Source organism: Caloenas nicobarica, chromosome 3, assembly GCF_036013445.1.
Source record: "Caloenas nicobarica isolate bCalNic1 chromosome 3, bCalNic1.hap1, whole genome shotgun sequence".
NCBI classification, from domain to species: Eukaryota; Metazoa; Chordata; class Aves; order Columbiformes; family Columbidae; genus Caloenas; species Caloenas nicobarica.
Window position 1 is genome coordinate 33,941,505 of NC_088247.1, and position 17,116 is coordinate 33,958,620.

General features: G+C 38.5%; 1 protein-coding gene across 3 annotated transcripts in view; it reads left to right on the forward strand.

Moving 5' to 3' along the window:
• MYO6 (myosin VI) overlaps positions 1-17,116 on the forward strand; it is a 119,950-nt gene that overhangs the window by 21,969 nt on the left and 80,865 nt on the right. For all 3 annotated transcript variants that reach the window (XM_065631287.1, XM_065631288.1, XM_065631289.1), the window contains exons 2-3: positions 10,020-10,158; positions 16,245-16,314. In XM_065631287.1, coding sequence (XP_065487359.1) covers positions 10,042-10,158; positions 16,245-16,314 — 187 coding nt within the window. In that variant the 5' untranslated portion in view covers positions 10,020-10,041. The remainder of the gene's footprint in view (positions 1-10,019; positions 10,159-16,244; positions 16,315-17,116) is intronic.

A 17,116-nucleotide genomic window follows, 5' to 3' on the forward strand; every position in this document is an offset into this window, starting at 1 on the left:
ATACTCATCTTCCCAAGAAAACCAACAAATTTTCTGGCAAAACGTGTTCTATGTCACTTTGTCTGGGTAGCTTTTCTTGTCCTTGGCTGTTAAGACTGTCTTAAATGGGTCTTATGCTCTTTTATGTTAAGACAAAGCTTTCAGTCTCGTTCCTCAGAATTACTTTATCAATGACATCTGTGAACTTGGCAATAGATTTTTGTCTTTTTTTTCATAGGCCAGATTGAGTTACCTGAAGGGGGAGTTTCTCCTGAATTCACTGTGATCTATAGAGGATTATCTGTATTTCAGCCCATTGCCTATAAATGACACCTGTACTTTTTGTAAGAAGTACAAGCTGATATGGGGAGATGAAAAGGTGATTGAAACTGGTACTGTAAGCATTTTTAGGAACTAATTCTGTCTCTGAAAGAATTGTGGTTTCTGTACAGAGAGGGATGGCAATAAACAATTCCTGGATTTCATCTGTTAATCTGCAGATACTGATTGTCATTAGTTTCTAGTATTTTCTTATTTAATGAAGCGGCCAAATCAAAGTTAGTACTATGTGGAAACTTTTGATTTACTTGCTATTTGTTATTCTGGTAGTAAGACAGAAAGTACAATTATATTTTTTTCCAGTCCAGCCTCTCTGCAGTGGCCTGAGGTCAAGCATCTGAGGTTTCCTGCAGACCCTCCAGCAGCCTTTGATGCTGACATCTGCAGTGCTTCGTTTATTTGATTTGACTTTGGATCCTGGCTGAATATGTATTTTTAATTTTTCAAAAATATCAGTTCCATTTTCACTCTGATATGTACCGGGAAGTGGTGTTTGGCAATGTTTTCTTACTGCTGGACTTTAAAATCAAATTATAATGCAAACGTGTCTCCCTGTTATGCTATTTATACATGTATGTATTTATAAAACTGATAAAACTTAGTGCAGGTTGCTTTCTCGCTTATCTCTGTATTACTACTTAGTTTTGCTTTATTACACTGCAGCGAGAAGCTTATATAGCTAAAGTTCAAATCTTGACAAGAAAAATTAGTTCAGGGAAGGGGCCGAGTTGTGAACTGGTCACCCCTTGGGTGTCCCCAGAGTATTTCTAAAGCATTCACAAGTGCAGCCAGGGAGAAACAAGTTACTTATAGGCTTAAGGTTACCTACCATTCAGCTCTTGACTTTCTCTGTTGGAATTGCAGGGTTGCCTGAACTTCAGGGACTGAACATGATTCATCTAAAAGGACTAAATGTATGTTATTGTCACAAGTCAGTGTAGGCTTTCTTCTTTAAGTATTTTTCTGCAAAATTAGTTAAGTTGTAGAGAGTTCTTGAATTGCTGGTGAATTACCAAAAATTCAAAAGCACTCAAAAGTGTTTCGGTTTTTTTCTTAAATTGGTGGTTAGGAATACGCCTCTGATTTTCTTTTGAGGGGATTAACTTTGTTGGGTTTATCTGTGTTCACAGAAGTTAGAATACTTTACTGGGATTCAGTCTACCTCTACCTTTCTGAATCAGCTTGGCAAAAGCTAATGCAAAATGCAATATATGCTCGCATTACTGGTTTTTTTCATTTGCATAATCTGATTTTCTACTTTTTGTGCTGGAGCTGAGGTCCCTTGTGTTTGGCAGACTTGAGGCCGATTGGTAGCTTTTGTTTTATCTTGTGTACAGAGCTCAAAGAGAAGCCAGTGGGTGCATAGTCTTAAAACAGAATAAACACATCAGTTCTTGGTGTTAGGTCACCTGAAGATGAGCAATAGCTTGGCAGCAGGGTGCAATGGGTGGGGAAACAGAGCACTCTGTTTTGGAGAGTGTGAGATATACGACATGAACGGGTAGGAGAGGCTGGAAAATGCCATAACTGAGAGAATTTAAACTTTGTTAGCTTAGAAAGAGTCACCCTCAGCCTTCAAGAAGTATTTGTTCTTTGTGCTTGGAAAAGTGTAAGCAAATGCTCCATTAAAGTACTAGCTGAAGGGGTTTGAAGTTACCTGCTCTTGCTGAGGCTCTTTGCTGAGCCTGGTTGAAGGCAGCGTGCTGGAGTGCGGTGGGCAGTGGTCAAAGTCGACTCAGCTGTAGGGGTAGTTAACCCCTGAGTTCACCTCGTTAGCTTGAACTGCTCCAGCTGGATCTATAAGAGAGTGTGTCTGTCTGCTTGTAGGTGTTGTTTATACTTCATCATGAGATGGCTTAAGATGCCTCTGATTGTGCGTTGGTGCCTTTGTCTGTTTGCTGAGTTCTGCCTTATACTTCCTCCCTTCCCTTCTCACTGCCCTCTGGTTTCACTAGGGCCGACTTGCACGGTTTGAGGGGTTTGGTTGGTTGGTTGGAACAACCTCTTTCAGACTTTGTCTCTTAGCCATATCTGTTTTTTCTGGTCCTCTTTTCTGTTCAGTAAAGCTTCTGCAGTAATGTCCAGACCACAACTGAGGAGTTCTTTCTTTAATTTTAACTTCAGATTTTTTTTTTTGTCTTGCTGCAATTCGACATTGTGTTTTGGGTTTTGCTTCTTTTCCTCTTTCTGCTTGTTGCTATTACTGGCTTAGGTATTGCTGTTGGTGAAAAATGTGTGTGCATACTTCTTCCTTGGTCCATCAGGAAGCTGCACTCAGGTTATTGTAATTAAAAAGAATTGGGACAGAAACCCGTGTATTTCGTTAGTAGGAACTAAAATAGAAACACTGTTCTTGAGAGAACAGTAGCTTAAAAAGCTGGCAGAAGACCAAGAATCACAGAGGAAATCATCAGATGTTGTTGATCCTAATATGAATCAAGTTTAACTTCCCAGTGTCACAGTCAAAAGACCACAGCCTCTGTGGTCAGAGTTTTACAAGCTTAGAGTTGTACAAAATTAATCTCAATCTTGTCTGACAGTGGTTGGAGTTGGACAAATACTGGCTAATGAAAACAGGTACTAAATTTCAGTGGAATTTTAAAACTAGCTAGAATTTTGTTAAGAAATTAACCAGAACTGTGTTGCTGCAAACACGAGCTGTTTCAGCCTGGCTTTCACGGTATCGAGGATTTTTTTGTTGTTACTGCAGTAGGATGCTACTGCATAAGCCACATCCAGTCAGTACGTGCCGTGGGGAGTGCAGGTGGGCACAGTGCACGCAGGCGAAGTGACATCAGGTGCCACAAAGATCTTTGTTGCTCACGGGGTCTGGTGAGGGGTGCATTTCCAAAAAGATAGTGACCCTGATTGGGCAGAACCCCCTGCAAAAGCTTCTCCATAATCACTTGCTCCTGCAGTGCCTGTTGTTAGCAGATGGGAAGACGTTCCACCAAGGGTTTTGCCTCTCGTGGTTTTTATTAGGCTTAGGAAAAGTGAGATGTTGCTTTATGGTAGATTTGAAATTCTTGTAGCTAGAACTACTGTTACATTTGCATAGGGTCCCCAAACAAAACTTCACATGAGACGATGGCTTTTTCTTTTAAAGATCTAAGCTAAGTCTTTCCATACTACAGCCTGCTGAGAGCTAAATGTATTGGCATTGGTGACAGATCAAAGCTGCTTGTTCCCTTAAGTTTATTCTTTTAGGTTTATAGAAACTAACTTTTCCTTTTTTCCCTTCATGTATGCCTTGGTCCTTCATCATAGAAGTATACCAGGCCAAGTGCAAACACGATCAGGATTACCTCAGGATTTAATACAAGCCACTATCAAACTGCTAGGCAGTCTAAAACATGTGTTGCTGTCTTTGCCAAGTCTCTTTCGACCTTCTGTCTTCTCCACTCCTCGTCTTCTTACACAGGACAGTTTGTGAGAGCGTTTGCTGCTTCTCTTTGCTTGCATGTCTGTGTCCCCTGTTGCAGGCTCATTTCTTCCACCAAACCCACAGAGCTGGTGTGTCTGGTGCAGTTGCCCAAACTGTCCTTCCCTTGGCTTTCTTGGAGCTTCACTGTAACCTCCAATGGCAGATTTCCTTGGCTATACAGTATTTATTTTTGTTTCTTAGGCGGTACTGAGGCCCTTGGCACTTAGTAAACAACATTGGAAAGACACTCGACCTTTTAGAAAAATGTTCAGTTAAAGTATGAATTATGTTAGGTGAGCTTCCTATGGTAGGTGCTTTTTTATGATCTCATCCTTCTTTAATGGGCTACATTTTTGTTATGTGAAAGGTATGTATGCCTACAAAAGTGATAATTGATTAAACGTGATGCATTTGAAAAAGCATGGAACAAATGTATTTCAAAACTGGAAGAGTTCTTCTGTACAGTGTGACACATGTAACACCTCATTTTCAAAATAGTGATAAATATGAAACATTCAGTTCCTGTGAAAGAAATTTCTTACCATTAGCCGAGTTAACATATCTGTTCTTTTTAGGAACTTATTTGGATGCAACAGTCCTTTAAATATTTGCAGACAAAGCAGTTGTGTGTTTTTGCAAAGTACTTGCTTTTACTCAGACCATCTCCTGCCCCTCATCAGCATTTCTCGAGGTGTCCAGGAGGGGAAGAGGCAGGAGCAGGGAGCAAAACCAGGAGCACAGCTGGGGCAAAATGCCTCCAGCAGTGGCGGAGACACAGGAATGTGAGATGGTTTAGGGGAAACTGTACAGGTCTTTCGCTAATCCTGTCCCTACCATACCACCTCTACTTCTTCTTAAAATTTGTTCTTCCAGGAGCATGGATGTTCCAGGGGAAGGTGTTTGAGAAATGACACGGAGTGTTGCAGGCTTGCATTACTGAAGTCCCGAAGTTTTTTGTAATTGGGAATTGCCACATTTAATGTGGAGAAAATAAAATGACATTTCTCCTCTGAGTTAAACATGAGGGTTTGGCTTGTCTTTTCGAAAACTTTTTCAGCAGTAAACACCACAGCAGATATTTCCTATGTGAATGTTGAATAATACAAAGTGCATACAAATACAAAAGAGTGATGCTTATGGAAGTACTACAGTAAACAGTTTCTAGCTGCTCAGTATCGAAAACATGCAAATATGCAGGAAAATGAACATATCATGAGAATGATTCCATCAGCTGCTGTGTTCAAATTGTCTCTGGCAGAGCATGTAGCTTTAAAATAAGTTCTTATCTAGTAATTCTCAAATGTGTGAACTCTATCTTTTTGTTTTACTTGCATGTATCTACAAAATATATTGGAAATTAACATGTCAGCATTAACAGTTTCAAGGCAAATTGTTTTTGAAGATACATTTGTGCCATGCTGTATTCTAGCCTGTTTTCTTCTTTTCTGGATTGGCAGAAGTCTCAGCTTGACACCGTTACCTTACTGATGTTATGGCAAGTAAAATGAAAAAAACTAGAGTGGTTTAGTGCAAAGAAGTTTTATAGTTAATTGAAAAAGTAAATAAGAAATAAATATTGAATGGGTTTGATATTCAGTTAAATAGTGCAGTTTTGACTGTATTGCATTTAGCTCAAAAATAAAATAATCTCTGTACTGTATCTACAGTTCCTTTGAAAAATTATGTCACCTGCAGTAGAATGTTGAATGCTGCCTAAGCTTTGATTTGTTGACGTTTCAGTTAAACAGTGAACTAAGGCTGAAAAAATAACTTGACTATCAGTAAGCTACCACTACGTATTGATGTTTTCCTCTATCTGATCTGTCCTCTATGCTTACAGGACCTTTCCCAAAGCATTCTCATGTGCTTGGTGTAACCTACAGAACTTTGAGCAACTCATAAACACACAAACAGTAGATTTTTTTTAAAAAATATAAAATAATCTACATAATTCTACTTCTACTGCGATAATTTGCTACTGTACCTATTCTGACTAGTTTATTTTCCTTGGATTTAGCCAATCTAAACAACCATCAGTTGTTTAATGAAGTCTAAATTTTTTATTTGTTTTAATTAGTTAATTCAGCAATCAGTAAGGTGTCCTAATATAGTCAACTGTTCATAGGATAGTAAATAGAGTCAGGTCATAGAAATACCTGGCTCTGGACTCTGGTAACAAGCTTAAAATCGCATTACTATATTTTGCCTTCCTAGAATTCTTTCACTTGATGGTTCCGTTTGATTTCCTTTTGAATGTTCTACAAAACCAAAATGTAGCTGTATTATGTTATTTTAAAATCAATAATAGTTAAGATAAGTACTAACCTTCCACTGAGGAATTCTTAGTTGTTTCCTGTACTCAATAATTTGTTTAGATTTTTTTTTTTTTTTTTGAGAAACATTGTCATTAAACATTCTTTAAAAGAGGGAATTATAGTACAGAAAAAAATTAAAGAAGAGCTAGCAGGTGTTTTTCTTGCTATTGTAGTCTGGGGAATGCACTATAGTTTTGTCTTGCAAGCTGTTCAAACTGCTGGCTACAGGTGTTTAGCCAGTGCTGGATGTGTTGAATACTATTACTGATAATTACGGCAAGGTCTTTTACCACTTGCCAATTATAAAAATATAAAATCTGACATTTGAAGGAATAGCTATTAAGTTTACCAGCTTCAGAAAAAGGCTCATTTTATTCCTGTCCCTCTCCTGCCCAACAGGAGAGACCGACTCCAGTACAGGGTTCCTGGTCTCTTTCTGTTGACTGTAGAAAAAAGGCATCTGGCTTCCCTGTTACAAGCGTAACCTTGGTGAGTTCTCTCCTTCGTGCTGGAAGATGTCTTAATTGTGGAGACCAAAATGACCTAGCAATTTACAACCAACTACTTTAATATATATTGAGGACATATATACATCCTTTGGAAGCACCATTCAGGTGACTCCTTGTGTTTGGTGCTGTGGCTCTCAGATTTGTTGCCTCATTTCCTTTAGCCTGGATATGTGTCTTTCTGCTTTCATAGTTTTCAGAAATGGTGTGCTTTTTCAGCAGTGTAGTGAAGTTGGCTGCATGTAGATTTGATGTAGATGGATGCACATGGGAAAAAAAAAATTGTTCCTACTGATAGCTATTACTGAATGATCTAACCAGACTAGGGCTGTCTTTTTTTATAGGGAAAATACGATTTTTAGGTTCTCCATCCAAATCTGTGTTTTTCCTAGTTTGTACTCTGTGATATGTCTGTTTTCATCAGTAAGACATAGTTTCATGTTTTGAAAAAGTGCTGTTTTCTTTTTCTAAAGGACTTATATCAGGTAGCTGAACTTTCAGCTTTTTTTTTAACTTCTCTTCACCTTAAAATGCTGGGCTGGAAACCACCTATTCAAGAGCTGGTTCAAGAATAGATTCATGCATCTGTCTCAAGGGCAATGGCATATACATCAGCTGGAGAGGTAAATAATAGAGCAGGTATGACCTGATTGGTTTCGGTAGCCAGTTTTAATGCGCTGCCTGTCAGGATCCAGCTGACAGGTGGAGTGATGCCAAAACCAAAATGTTACAACTGGTTTTGTGTTGCTTCTCAGAAGACTGTATTTATTAAAAGTAATTGTCCTGTGAGTAACTACTACACTTGTATTTAGATGCTTTCACCCAATGGCTTCTTGGATGCTTGCAAAGCCTCAGGTGTTTTTCTTAAACATGCATTTCCTGGTGGTGGCTGAATTCAATCACTGCTCTGTCCTTCAAGAGCATTTTTTTAGCTCGTGACGCTCCCCTATCATAATTTTTAAATAAATCATGAAGTAGGCTTAAGAATGCAAACCTAAGAACGCAAAAGCCCATGTCAGTAAGCAAAGCAGAAGCCTCTGGCCGCTAATTGGGGAGGTCAGATTCTACCTTTTGGCAGAAATTTTGGCAGTAATTTCAGGGTTTGTTTCTTGTGTGACATGGTTAGTCGGAGCTCTCACCATGCTACTTGGGATGTAAAAGAGAGCCGTGTTTTAGTGGTTGTGTGACTTATCACTTAAGTACTAATTTGTGCTAGCATTTCAAAAGCAAATAATAGGCTTGTGAAGAAATGAAGGCCTGGTTATATCCAGAAATAAACTCAGCTGTTTAGCAACTGTGCCCTCAACAGCACTTGTACTCAGAGGTCAGATCTAGCTAAAAAAAAAAAAAAAAAAATTAAAAAAAAAAATCCATATAACTGGTGTATGCTAGATCTGACTATGCTAGATCTGACTTGCAGTATCCTAAGGTAAAGAATCGTGAGTGAATACAGATGTTGTTTTACAGGATTTATTGTACAATGCTGCCAACACATGATGAAGATGAAGGTGTTCTGTAGAGTTCATAGGATGTGGCAAAAGGTTTGAAGGAAATAGAAGTGAATGTGACACTTGAGGTTTTAGAATGTAAACTTTCTATGAATAGTTAAAAGAAGTTAATACGCTTCGTTCATGAGAGAAAAGTAAATTGCATGTTTTCCTGTATTAGATATAACATTTTAAATAACATGAATTACATGAGTAGGATACACTAGAAACATTTGTTAAAGTCTTCATGTGTTTCTTGCATCCTGAACTGCATCCAGGGAGAAAAAAATCTGAGTAAATTTAAAACCAAAACCAGATATCAACACTAAATTAAGAACTCTGTATCTATTTTTTTCATCTCTTCAGAACATCATTTAAAAAAATACTTGACTTTACATTTTAAGTCTTTGCTTTAATTTACTTTTTTGTCTTCTATGATTTCACATTAAAGTTAACAGCAAATTGTCTTATTCCTTGACATGCAGAATGTTAAGACCAACAGCACCCTCAAAGCGGTCACAGCAAGCTTTTTCCTTCTCTTCAAACCTTTCTAAAGCCCTTGGAGACAGCAAAAAGCAGGTCATGTGCAGCATGTCCTGGCAGATCCTCTGTGGGATGAGAGTCCCTGTTTCAACTCATGGCTGTGCAGCTTTCTAGTGGGCCCATGACTCTTTTTCCTTGCTGCTGCTTATAGCAGGTCTGGTTGTGAGAAATTTTGGAGCTCCTTTTTCCTTCAGATGCGGAAAAGAAAAATGTGGGGCGTGTTTCCTAGCTTACAGGCTCTTGGAGTTTGCCGGCAGTGTTTTCTTTGCTGCTCGGCAAGCTCATTTTATTCATGCTGAGAGGGGCAAGTTACATCTTGGTGATATGAGATACTTTTTACAAATTTCGGAATTACTAAAATGTCAGTTTAGTGTGTGAATGAGTTTTGGAGGGGAGTAAGAAATGGCCAGGAGGAGTGAGGCTTTCAAACTGCATGGGGTCCTATTCTTATTAGGGTAAGGTCTATAAAGTATTAAAAAAAAAAAGAGAGAGAACTAATTCAGCATATTTCAAATGGCACTGTTTGCCATTCAGAGTGTGCCAGTCCTGGCAACTTTCCTGGTTAGTTCAATGAGCATTGCACACAATCAAATACTTCTTTTAATTGGGAGCTTATTTAGCTGCATAACTTGGGGAGCATGAAGTTTGAATGTCTTGGCCTTTGCATCTATTTCACTTGTAGACCGTAGATTCCTCTAAAATGATTTTCATATCGTGTTTTTATAGAAGATAAGGTTGGTGTTCCTTAAGAGGCAGAGTTGTAATGTCACAGTATCAGGGGTCAGTCCTCAAAAGCTTGTAATACGATAAATCAGTCGTGACTGAATATATTAGTGGGTTATTTAAGAGCCATATGCCCAGCCACGTGAAAAGAGTGGGCACATTCTTTGTCTGAAATGACAAGAAACTGTGTTTCTGCTCACATGCCTCGACATGTGCCCGTTTCAGAAATTCAAGTATTTACACACCAAATCAGGTACAGACAAGTATATATTAGTCATATGACCCACTGCGTGCATGTATATATATGTGTTTACATGTAATACACATATATTTATGTATATACACACTCCTGGTATAATCTTAGCTTTGAATGTCTTGTACTTCTATTTTGATTGTGAGATAGATCCCCTCTTTGGTTCACAAGTTAGGGAGACTGGGGAAGGAGCTGCAGAGATTAGTCTGTGGACCCACCCAAAAATCGATCTGTTCTTTAATCTTCTCCATAGCCGGGTCTGCAGGGTCCTCTGTAAGCAAAGTATCACAGGCTGGAAAAAGGCTGGAAGAATCTTGTTCTGACAGGCTGGCTCCTTCCACACAGAATAACAGGAATAAACATAAACTAAAGTTTGTGTAGTGAATCCTGATAGCTGACTAAAATTGTATACTTTTTTTTTGTTTAATTTTTATCTTATTTTTGTTACAGGAAAGAGTGGACAGATCCCACAATGGAGGACGGGAAGCCCGTTTGGGCTCCACACCCAACTGATGGGTTTCAGATGGGGATGATTGTGGACATTGGGACTGACAACTTAACTATTGAACCTTTGAATCAGAAAGGCAAGGTAAGTGTCTCACAAGCAAAGGAATGGAGAAGAACCTTACAAAAACTGTTTTACCTATAGGCCAAATCTTTGCCAATATCTGCCATTGCACACAATCTGAAGGAGTGGAAAATCGGTTTTCTCTGGCTAAGGATTTGTCTTTAGCTTTAGCTTGCATTGGAAATGAAATATCCCACTGATAAGAAGTGCTTGCTCTCTGTCAGTTATCCCCATGTATGTATGTGCTTCTGAAAGACAGAAGGGTTGAGTCTCCACAGCCATTTGATTCAGTACTGTATACTTTATTTTTCTAAATAAGAGGCTGGTTAAGAGTCTACTGTTGAGATTAGCTTCTCTGTTTTCCCTTAAATGCATAGAGGGAGTGTCCTACACAGATGTCCTAGACCGGCTTACATTAGGCACTTTACTGATGACTGATGAAGATTGAGAAATTAATTCTCTTACCTCAAGTATCTTGAGAAGTGGCATGATGTCAAGCAAAGGTCCTATTGAATTTTTACATCAAATTAAAGACAAAATAAATGTAGCTTTCAAAATGAAGTCCTAATTCATCCTAATTAGTGTGTTCGAAGTGCTTTGATTGTCATGCCATCTTTCAGATTCAGTATGTTGTAATTAAATGTCAGTTTTTACATGAAGTACCTTGTATCTATCAATTACCCTAATTCAGATGATCAGCATCCTGGTTTTTACTAGCTGGAATAAGATCAGACACTGTTTCAAAAGTTGCCACTTTGGTATTTGTGTATATGTGATAATGTGCCCTTTCTAACAGTTTTGTCCTTTCTGTATCTTCAGGTATGGAAAAGACAAAATTTTTTTTGTAGTGTCTTCTTTCACATCAACAATAATAGAGAATTCCTTGTCACAGGTCAAAAGATTATGCAGCAGTCCTTCCTTTTGGGGAGGAATGTTTATAGGCTACATCTTGGAGAGGAAGTTGATTTTGGTTTCTTTAGAAAAATAAAGCAACTGTAATGTCTGATTTTTGTGTGTGAGAAAGTCTGTAGGTTTTCTAGTAGTAGTATGTGTTCTTCAGTTTGGGGAAGAAAAAATTATTCAGAGAAGAATATTAAATATTCTGAAACTGTGGCTAAGTAGACTTTTAACTGACTTAAAAGATTTTGACCCCCACACCTATTTCAGTTTATATTCCCAAATGGTTCTGATGTGGTAAAGAGCAAAAGTCTGTACATTGAAACAGAAACAGGCAATAAGGAGATTCCTGAGTCACTATTTCTAACATATACTCCTTTCAGGTAGCATATATATATATTTGTGAAACAAAAAAATGATCCTAAAATACAAATATTTTGCTTCATGGTTCATAACAAACAATCTCTTTTGTCTAGAAAGTTCACTGTTCTGCTGTTGGCTGTTTTCTTGAATTAAGCAGGTCAATTAAGGGCCTAATGTCCATTCATCTAAGGTAACAAACACTTCACAGTTTACTGTAGAGATTATGGTCCTATATTTCTAATTATCAAACTTATATTAATAGAGATGGAGTAAAACATTTTCTTGATTACCTTCTCAGTCTTTTCAAGGTGTCATTGATTTCTCTTTATAGTGAAGTGTTTCTTGTTACTTTTTTGTCTTTTTAAGAAGACTGTTCTTGTGCACTTAGATGATTAATTTGAAGTAGTCAGCATCAATACCCATTATTATCAACTTTGTTTACTTAAAATTATGGTTCAGAAGTGCTCCTCCATAAGAAGGAGTGATCCAGCAGCTCCAGAGTCACCCATGGTAATTACAGGGAGGAGAGGAGTAACCTGATCTTGTAAACATATCTGGGCAGTGTAACTTATTATTATTTTTTAATCTGGGTCATTAACATGTCATAGGTATTCCTGTAGGCACTGGTAGCTCACCAGCGATCACAGGCTGAAAAGGAAATGTGTATGCATATGATTGTAGCCTCTTATACTGCTTAATGGTTAATTAAAATATGTTGTTAGTAACTCCAAAAAATGCTGCAAGGCAGCAGTTCCATGATGCCTTAAAATCTGCCCTCCTTTCCCCACCCGTAGCTGGCTCTGGTGTTGGCACCCGCTCAGCTCTGCCTGCCGAGCTGTGCGTGACACAGCAAACGAGGTCAGAGAACGGATCCACCTTAAAAACGAAGAAGTGGAAAGTTTTCAGGATGGCAGCAAGCAGTGGCAGGAGGACGAGGACCTGAGGCCAGCGTGGCCGTAAATTGTTTTGCATTATGAAACCAAGTCACCCAGTCCAGACTGGGTGAAGATAGTTGGCCAGCACACTGTTTAACTTAGAACCCAGCAACAGCAGGTTTGGATGCTGCAGCCCATGTGTAGTTAACAAGAGCATTTACATTTCAGTGCTGGGGCTGGATGTCTAAGGGGATGTGGGGATCTGAGTCACCCAACCTGCACCCTGCAAGGAAGAGTAATCCAAGCTGGAGGAGCATGTTATCAGAACAAAGGATGCGTGTGTGATATGATGGGAGCTGCTCCCCGCAAACTAGGTTGTCGGCTTGCAAGGCTAATAAGTGCCATGGCTGGAAAGAAAACAGAGAAACTGGAGAGTGGTTTGCTAATGAGCGTGGTCCTACCGAGGGCTGGAGCACTGCCCTGAGGGTGGGCTCCAAACCGGAGCAGGGGATGGGGCCAGGAGCCCTGGCCTGTGTCCCACCACTAGTCACACGCTGGTGTACAAGGAAGAAGGCGGGTAGAAAGGCAGCCGGTTGTTGAACTCAACTAGCATTGCTTTTACATTTCTTCTACTTCTTTGACATTTCGTCTGCTTTTCTGAACGTGCTGGGAATCCTAACCTAAGGTCCTGCTGCATTATATCTTACTTTGTTGTGTTGCCTGGTGATGTGACAGGAAGGAGGCAGATGACAGCACAATTGCCAAACTGGGAATTTACTCTTTTCTTGGCGACAGAAAATCCAAGTAAAGCGGTTAGGGAGAGATGCATCAGAGGGACTTGCACCATGAGATGCCATCCTGGGATCCTCATGGCACTGAGGAGTGGGGGCAAGTGTCTCCTTGAGCATCAGCAGTGGCAGTTTTCTGTCAGTTTTTGGGAGGGTGGGGGTGCTGCAGGCACCTGCTGACACCCCTCCTGAGGTCAACTGAGACGCTCCTTGTGGCTCTGCGCCACTTCTGAAGGGTCATGGAGGGCTTTGCGGGACACCTGCTCTGGTATGCTGTGAATAACCAGAAAGGTATTTTTTCAGGCTGAGTATAAACGAATAAATGTACTTTGAAAGTAAGGATCAGGATGTCCAAAGTTCAGTGTTTCAAGCTAAGGGATTTTTTTTAGCAGTGAGCGCAGCTTGCTTCTTTGAATGAGACATGTTCTTGTCTGCCTTACGTACCATTTGTGCTGCTTTAGGTTGGTTTGTGAAATGCAGCTGAGGATGTCTCCCATCTGTATCTGGAAGGGATAAAAGGAGGCATGGTTACATGTATTGGATTACATGGTAGAAAGAAGATCTTGCTTGAATGGAAAGATATCTTTTTCCACTCATCTGGTTTCTGGGAGAATAGTTAAGATTGCCATTGGACTTCAAGGGCTGCTTCATTACAAAGAGAGGAAAACAAACTTAAACTCCTAAACCCTTGGTTTTGCCTCCTGAGCCCAATTTAGTGTCTAATAAGATTAATACCTTCTCAATTTTCTTAGAATAAGTTTATTCTAAGCTATGCCTCAATGCAAAAGTCTTCCACGAAACGCCTGAAGGGTTTTCTCCTTACCATAAATACTTAAAAAAAAATATGAGACAACATAGTAAAGAATATATTTGGATATTTTTTTATTAATAGAACCTGGCATACCTTGCTCATTTTCCTATTTAATATGTTAGATTTTAGTAGTAATTGGTGATACTTAGAGCTCTGCACATCTAGCTAGTGTACTTACCTACATAACAAGTAATCACCTTACATAAAGCAGTAGTCCAACTGTGACAAACAGGAGTGAAATTCTTTGTTGACAGGTTGAAATAGAAAAACATCAGCTTTCAGATGAGTCTTCTTCCTATTGCTTATTTTTTATTGCTTCTGAAATATTCTATAAATTAATTCACAGTTGACATTGAGTGTAAAAAAGGAGGACATAATACAGCATGAATTCTCATTATTTTTTTAATTGATATTTATTTTGGATCAGAAGGCTGAGTGATCAGGACACTGCAGAAGCTTTTCCTCTTCTGGGATAGATCTGGTATTGTTGGCTTTAGATCCATGAAATGTTAAAGTATCATAGATTTGTGAAGAGTCTTACAGAATAGCTGGGTGTTGTCTTTATTCTCTTCTGTGAAAAAAAAATTCTGCCTTTGTTAGTGGTTAAACTTGGGTTACACATCAGCAGACAAGAACAAGAAGTGAAGTTAGATTTTTGTGAAGCCAGTCGTACTCTTTTTAAACTTTTCCACTGTTTCAAGCACAGGGAACTTATTATGTGGGAAACTGTTGTGTTCAAATATACCTTTACCCAACAAGGTACACCTTTATCATTGAGAAACTTGCAGAGAAAATTATTATGATAGTATGTTCTAACTTCAATATTGTGAGTGAGAGGAAAGGGAGGGGAATCTCTGGCCTGCTAAAACTCCAAATAGCAGCTGGCAACTTTTTGAGGTAGGTAAAGACATCCAGGTCCTCTATGGCTCCACCAAGCTCTAATACAGGATATTTTGATATTTTGGAGGAAGTTGGTCTGATGGACATTCAGATGTTCCAACATCATCAAGCACCTCTATTTCCCTCAAGAGAGCTTCTTGTGCGTATTTTTCTTCATTAGACAAAGGGATGACAAAATATAATTTATTATGACTACAAGTTGCATACTTTATGTGAACTTTGTAGGGAAGAGATATCATAGACTTACTGTTTTCTGACTGGCAGTAATTAGTTCTGCTCTGAGACATTTTTAACCCTTCCCACTTCAGAGGGAGCTGGAATTTGTGGCTGTTCTGGATGGTGTAAGCTACAAGAGCTCACATATTGTGTCTGTTGTACTGAAGCAAAGATGAAGCGAGTTGCTGTATTTCTCCTAAACTTCCTTGTGAAGTTTTTCTCCTGGGACTGTCTTGCTGAATACAATGTTAAACAAGCAAACATGTTTGTTTATTAAGCTCATTCTTTTAGATCCAGTTGGTTGCCTTTTCAAATATTAGACTAGACTTCTTGTCTCCTTTTCCATGGGGAAAAACAAGACAGTGCTTGCAGCAGCGTGGCAGCTATCGTTTTTAATTGCTACAACAGAATTTTTGTTCATTCCTAGGTAGCTCAAACAAGCTATAACTACGGTAAACAAAAAAGTACAATTAAAACCCTACCTCTTACAATAGGTATTTTTGTGCAGACGCTATAATGCTTGTGTGCTAGGATGTTTTTCCTTCCTTTTTACAACAATATAAATTATGATTTCTGGAGAATAAAGAACAAACAAAGTTGCTTTTGTTATGAATTTTTCCAGTTGGACATGAACACTTCATAAATGGATGTTTTGTATAACTGGAATACAAGGGTTGAAGGAAGGTCTTGTTTTACTTCAGTATTGATTTATTGAAGAAAAAAAACCCAACAAGCAACAACCAGAGCTACAGTATTTGGGCATATAGAGGACATTATATATTGAATGTTTATGTTTTAAATAGGAATGTTTTAAAACAGCATATGGTAATGATAGCACAGTCCTTCGACTGAACTAATAATTTGATTTTTATTCTTTGTGCTTCTTTGCAAAACTGAGGAAGCTGTGTGTCCTTTACAATACTGTTCCCTTTGCAGTACTTTTTTATCCTTATTTTTTTTATATTATGCAATATTAAAATATTACATGCAATTTTGGAAATGAGCATCAGTATTATTACAATAAAAATATATATTACAGTGCATTTTCATATGGTAGTGTAGTAATGTAAATGCAGCAGCTCCTAGCTGCATCTAGTGACTCAGTAAAATTTCCAATGCTGAAGTATAAAGCTGGCAACTTCATTTTAAACAATGCACCATTACAGTGCACTCACTTGTATCATTGCATCAGACATCTTTGAACTATATTTCTATTTTTATGTAATTCTGACAATGTTAATATTTTTAATCTAACAGACTTTCCAGGCTGCTATCAATCAAGTATTTCCTGCAGAAGAGGACAGCAAAAAGGATGTAGAAGATAATTGTAAGTTATGAATTTAAAACTAAATTATGCACTTGAAAAACATATCTGTATAGAAGAGAATATTGTTTCCTTACAAACTTCCTCTTTCTTCCTTGTAGTCTTTGGCTTTTTTGCTTGAATTTATGTATGACCTCTACTAGTCCTTTAAACTTCTTAAAGCAGGCCATTTTAAACATAATTTATTGCGTTTTTTACTTTGCAGTTGAATGCTCTAGAGGAAGTCTTACTTACATTATCCTCACGTACAACTGTTACTTGACTTCATATATATATATATCAGATGTCACCTAACTGCATCAGGTTCAACTGCACTCAGCATTATGGAGTTTACCTATATTTTTATAGTGCAGCAAAATAATTAGTTGCTTTATCAGCAGTATTATACTGCATTTTCCTGCATGTAACCCATTTCTCAGATAGCATTCCTGTGGAAGTACAGGTAATTGAAAATAAATCTTAAGATAACCTTCTCAAAACTGGAGTCAGGAATCCGGACCCGTCAGGGCCACTGGAAAAGGAAATAGGGTGTAGTGAGTCAGATACAGGAGTGCTGCTGGAGGAGTTTTGTGTAATAAACTTCAGCGTTGATCTGCAGGGCTTTTATTTTGTTAAACATTTTACAGTTAGATGTGTGGAAACAAATACAGTATTCAAATCTGGGGAGAGAGGGAAGAGTACCAAGAAAGGTGAGTAAGCCCGAGCCTCAGCTTTCAGGGAACTCTTAGACAAATATTGATTTTGCTGCGGTTGCTCTGTGTGAGAAAATCACAGAGACTCTGTCTTGAAAACCTGATGAAGGCAA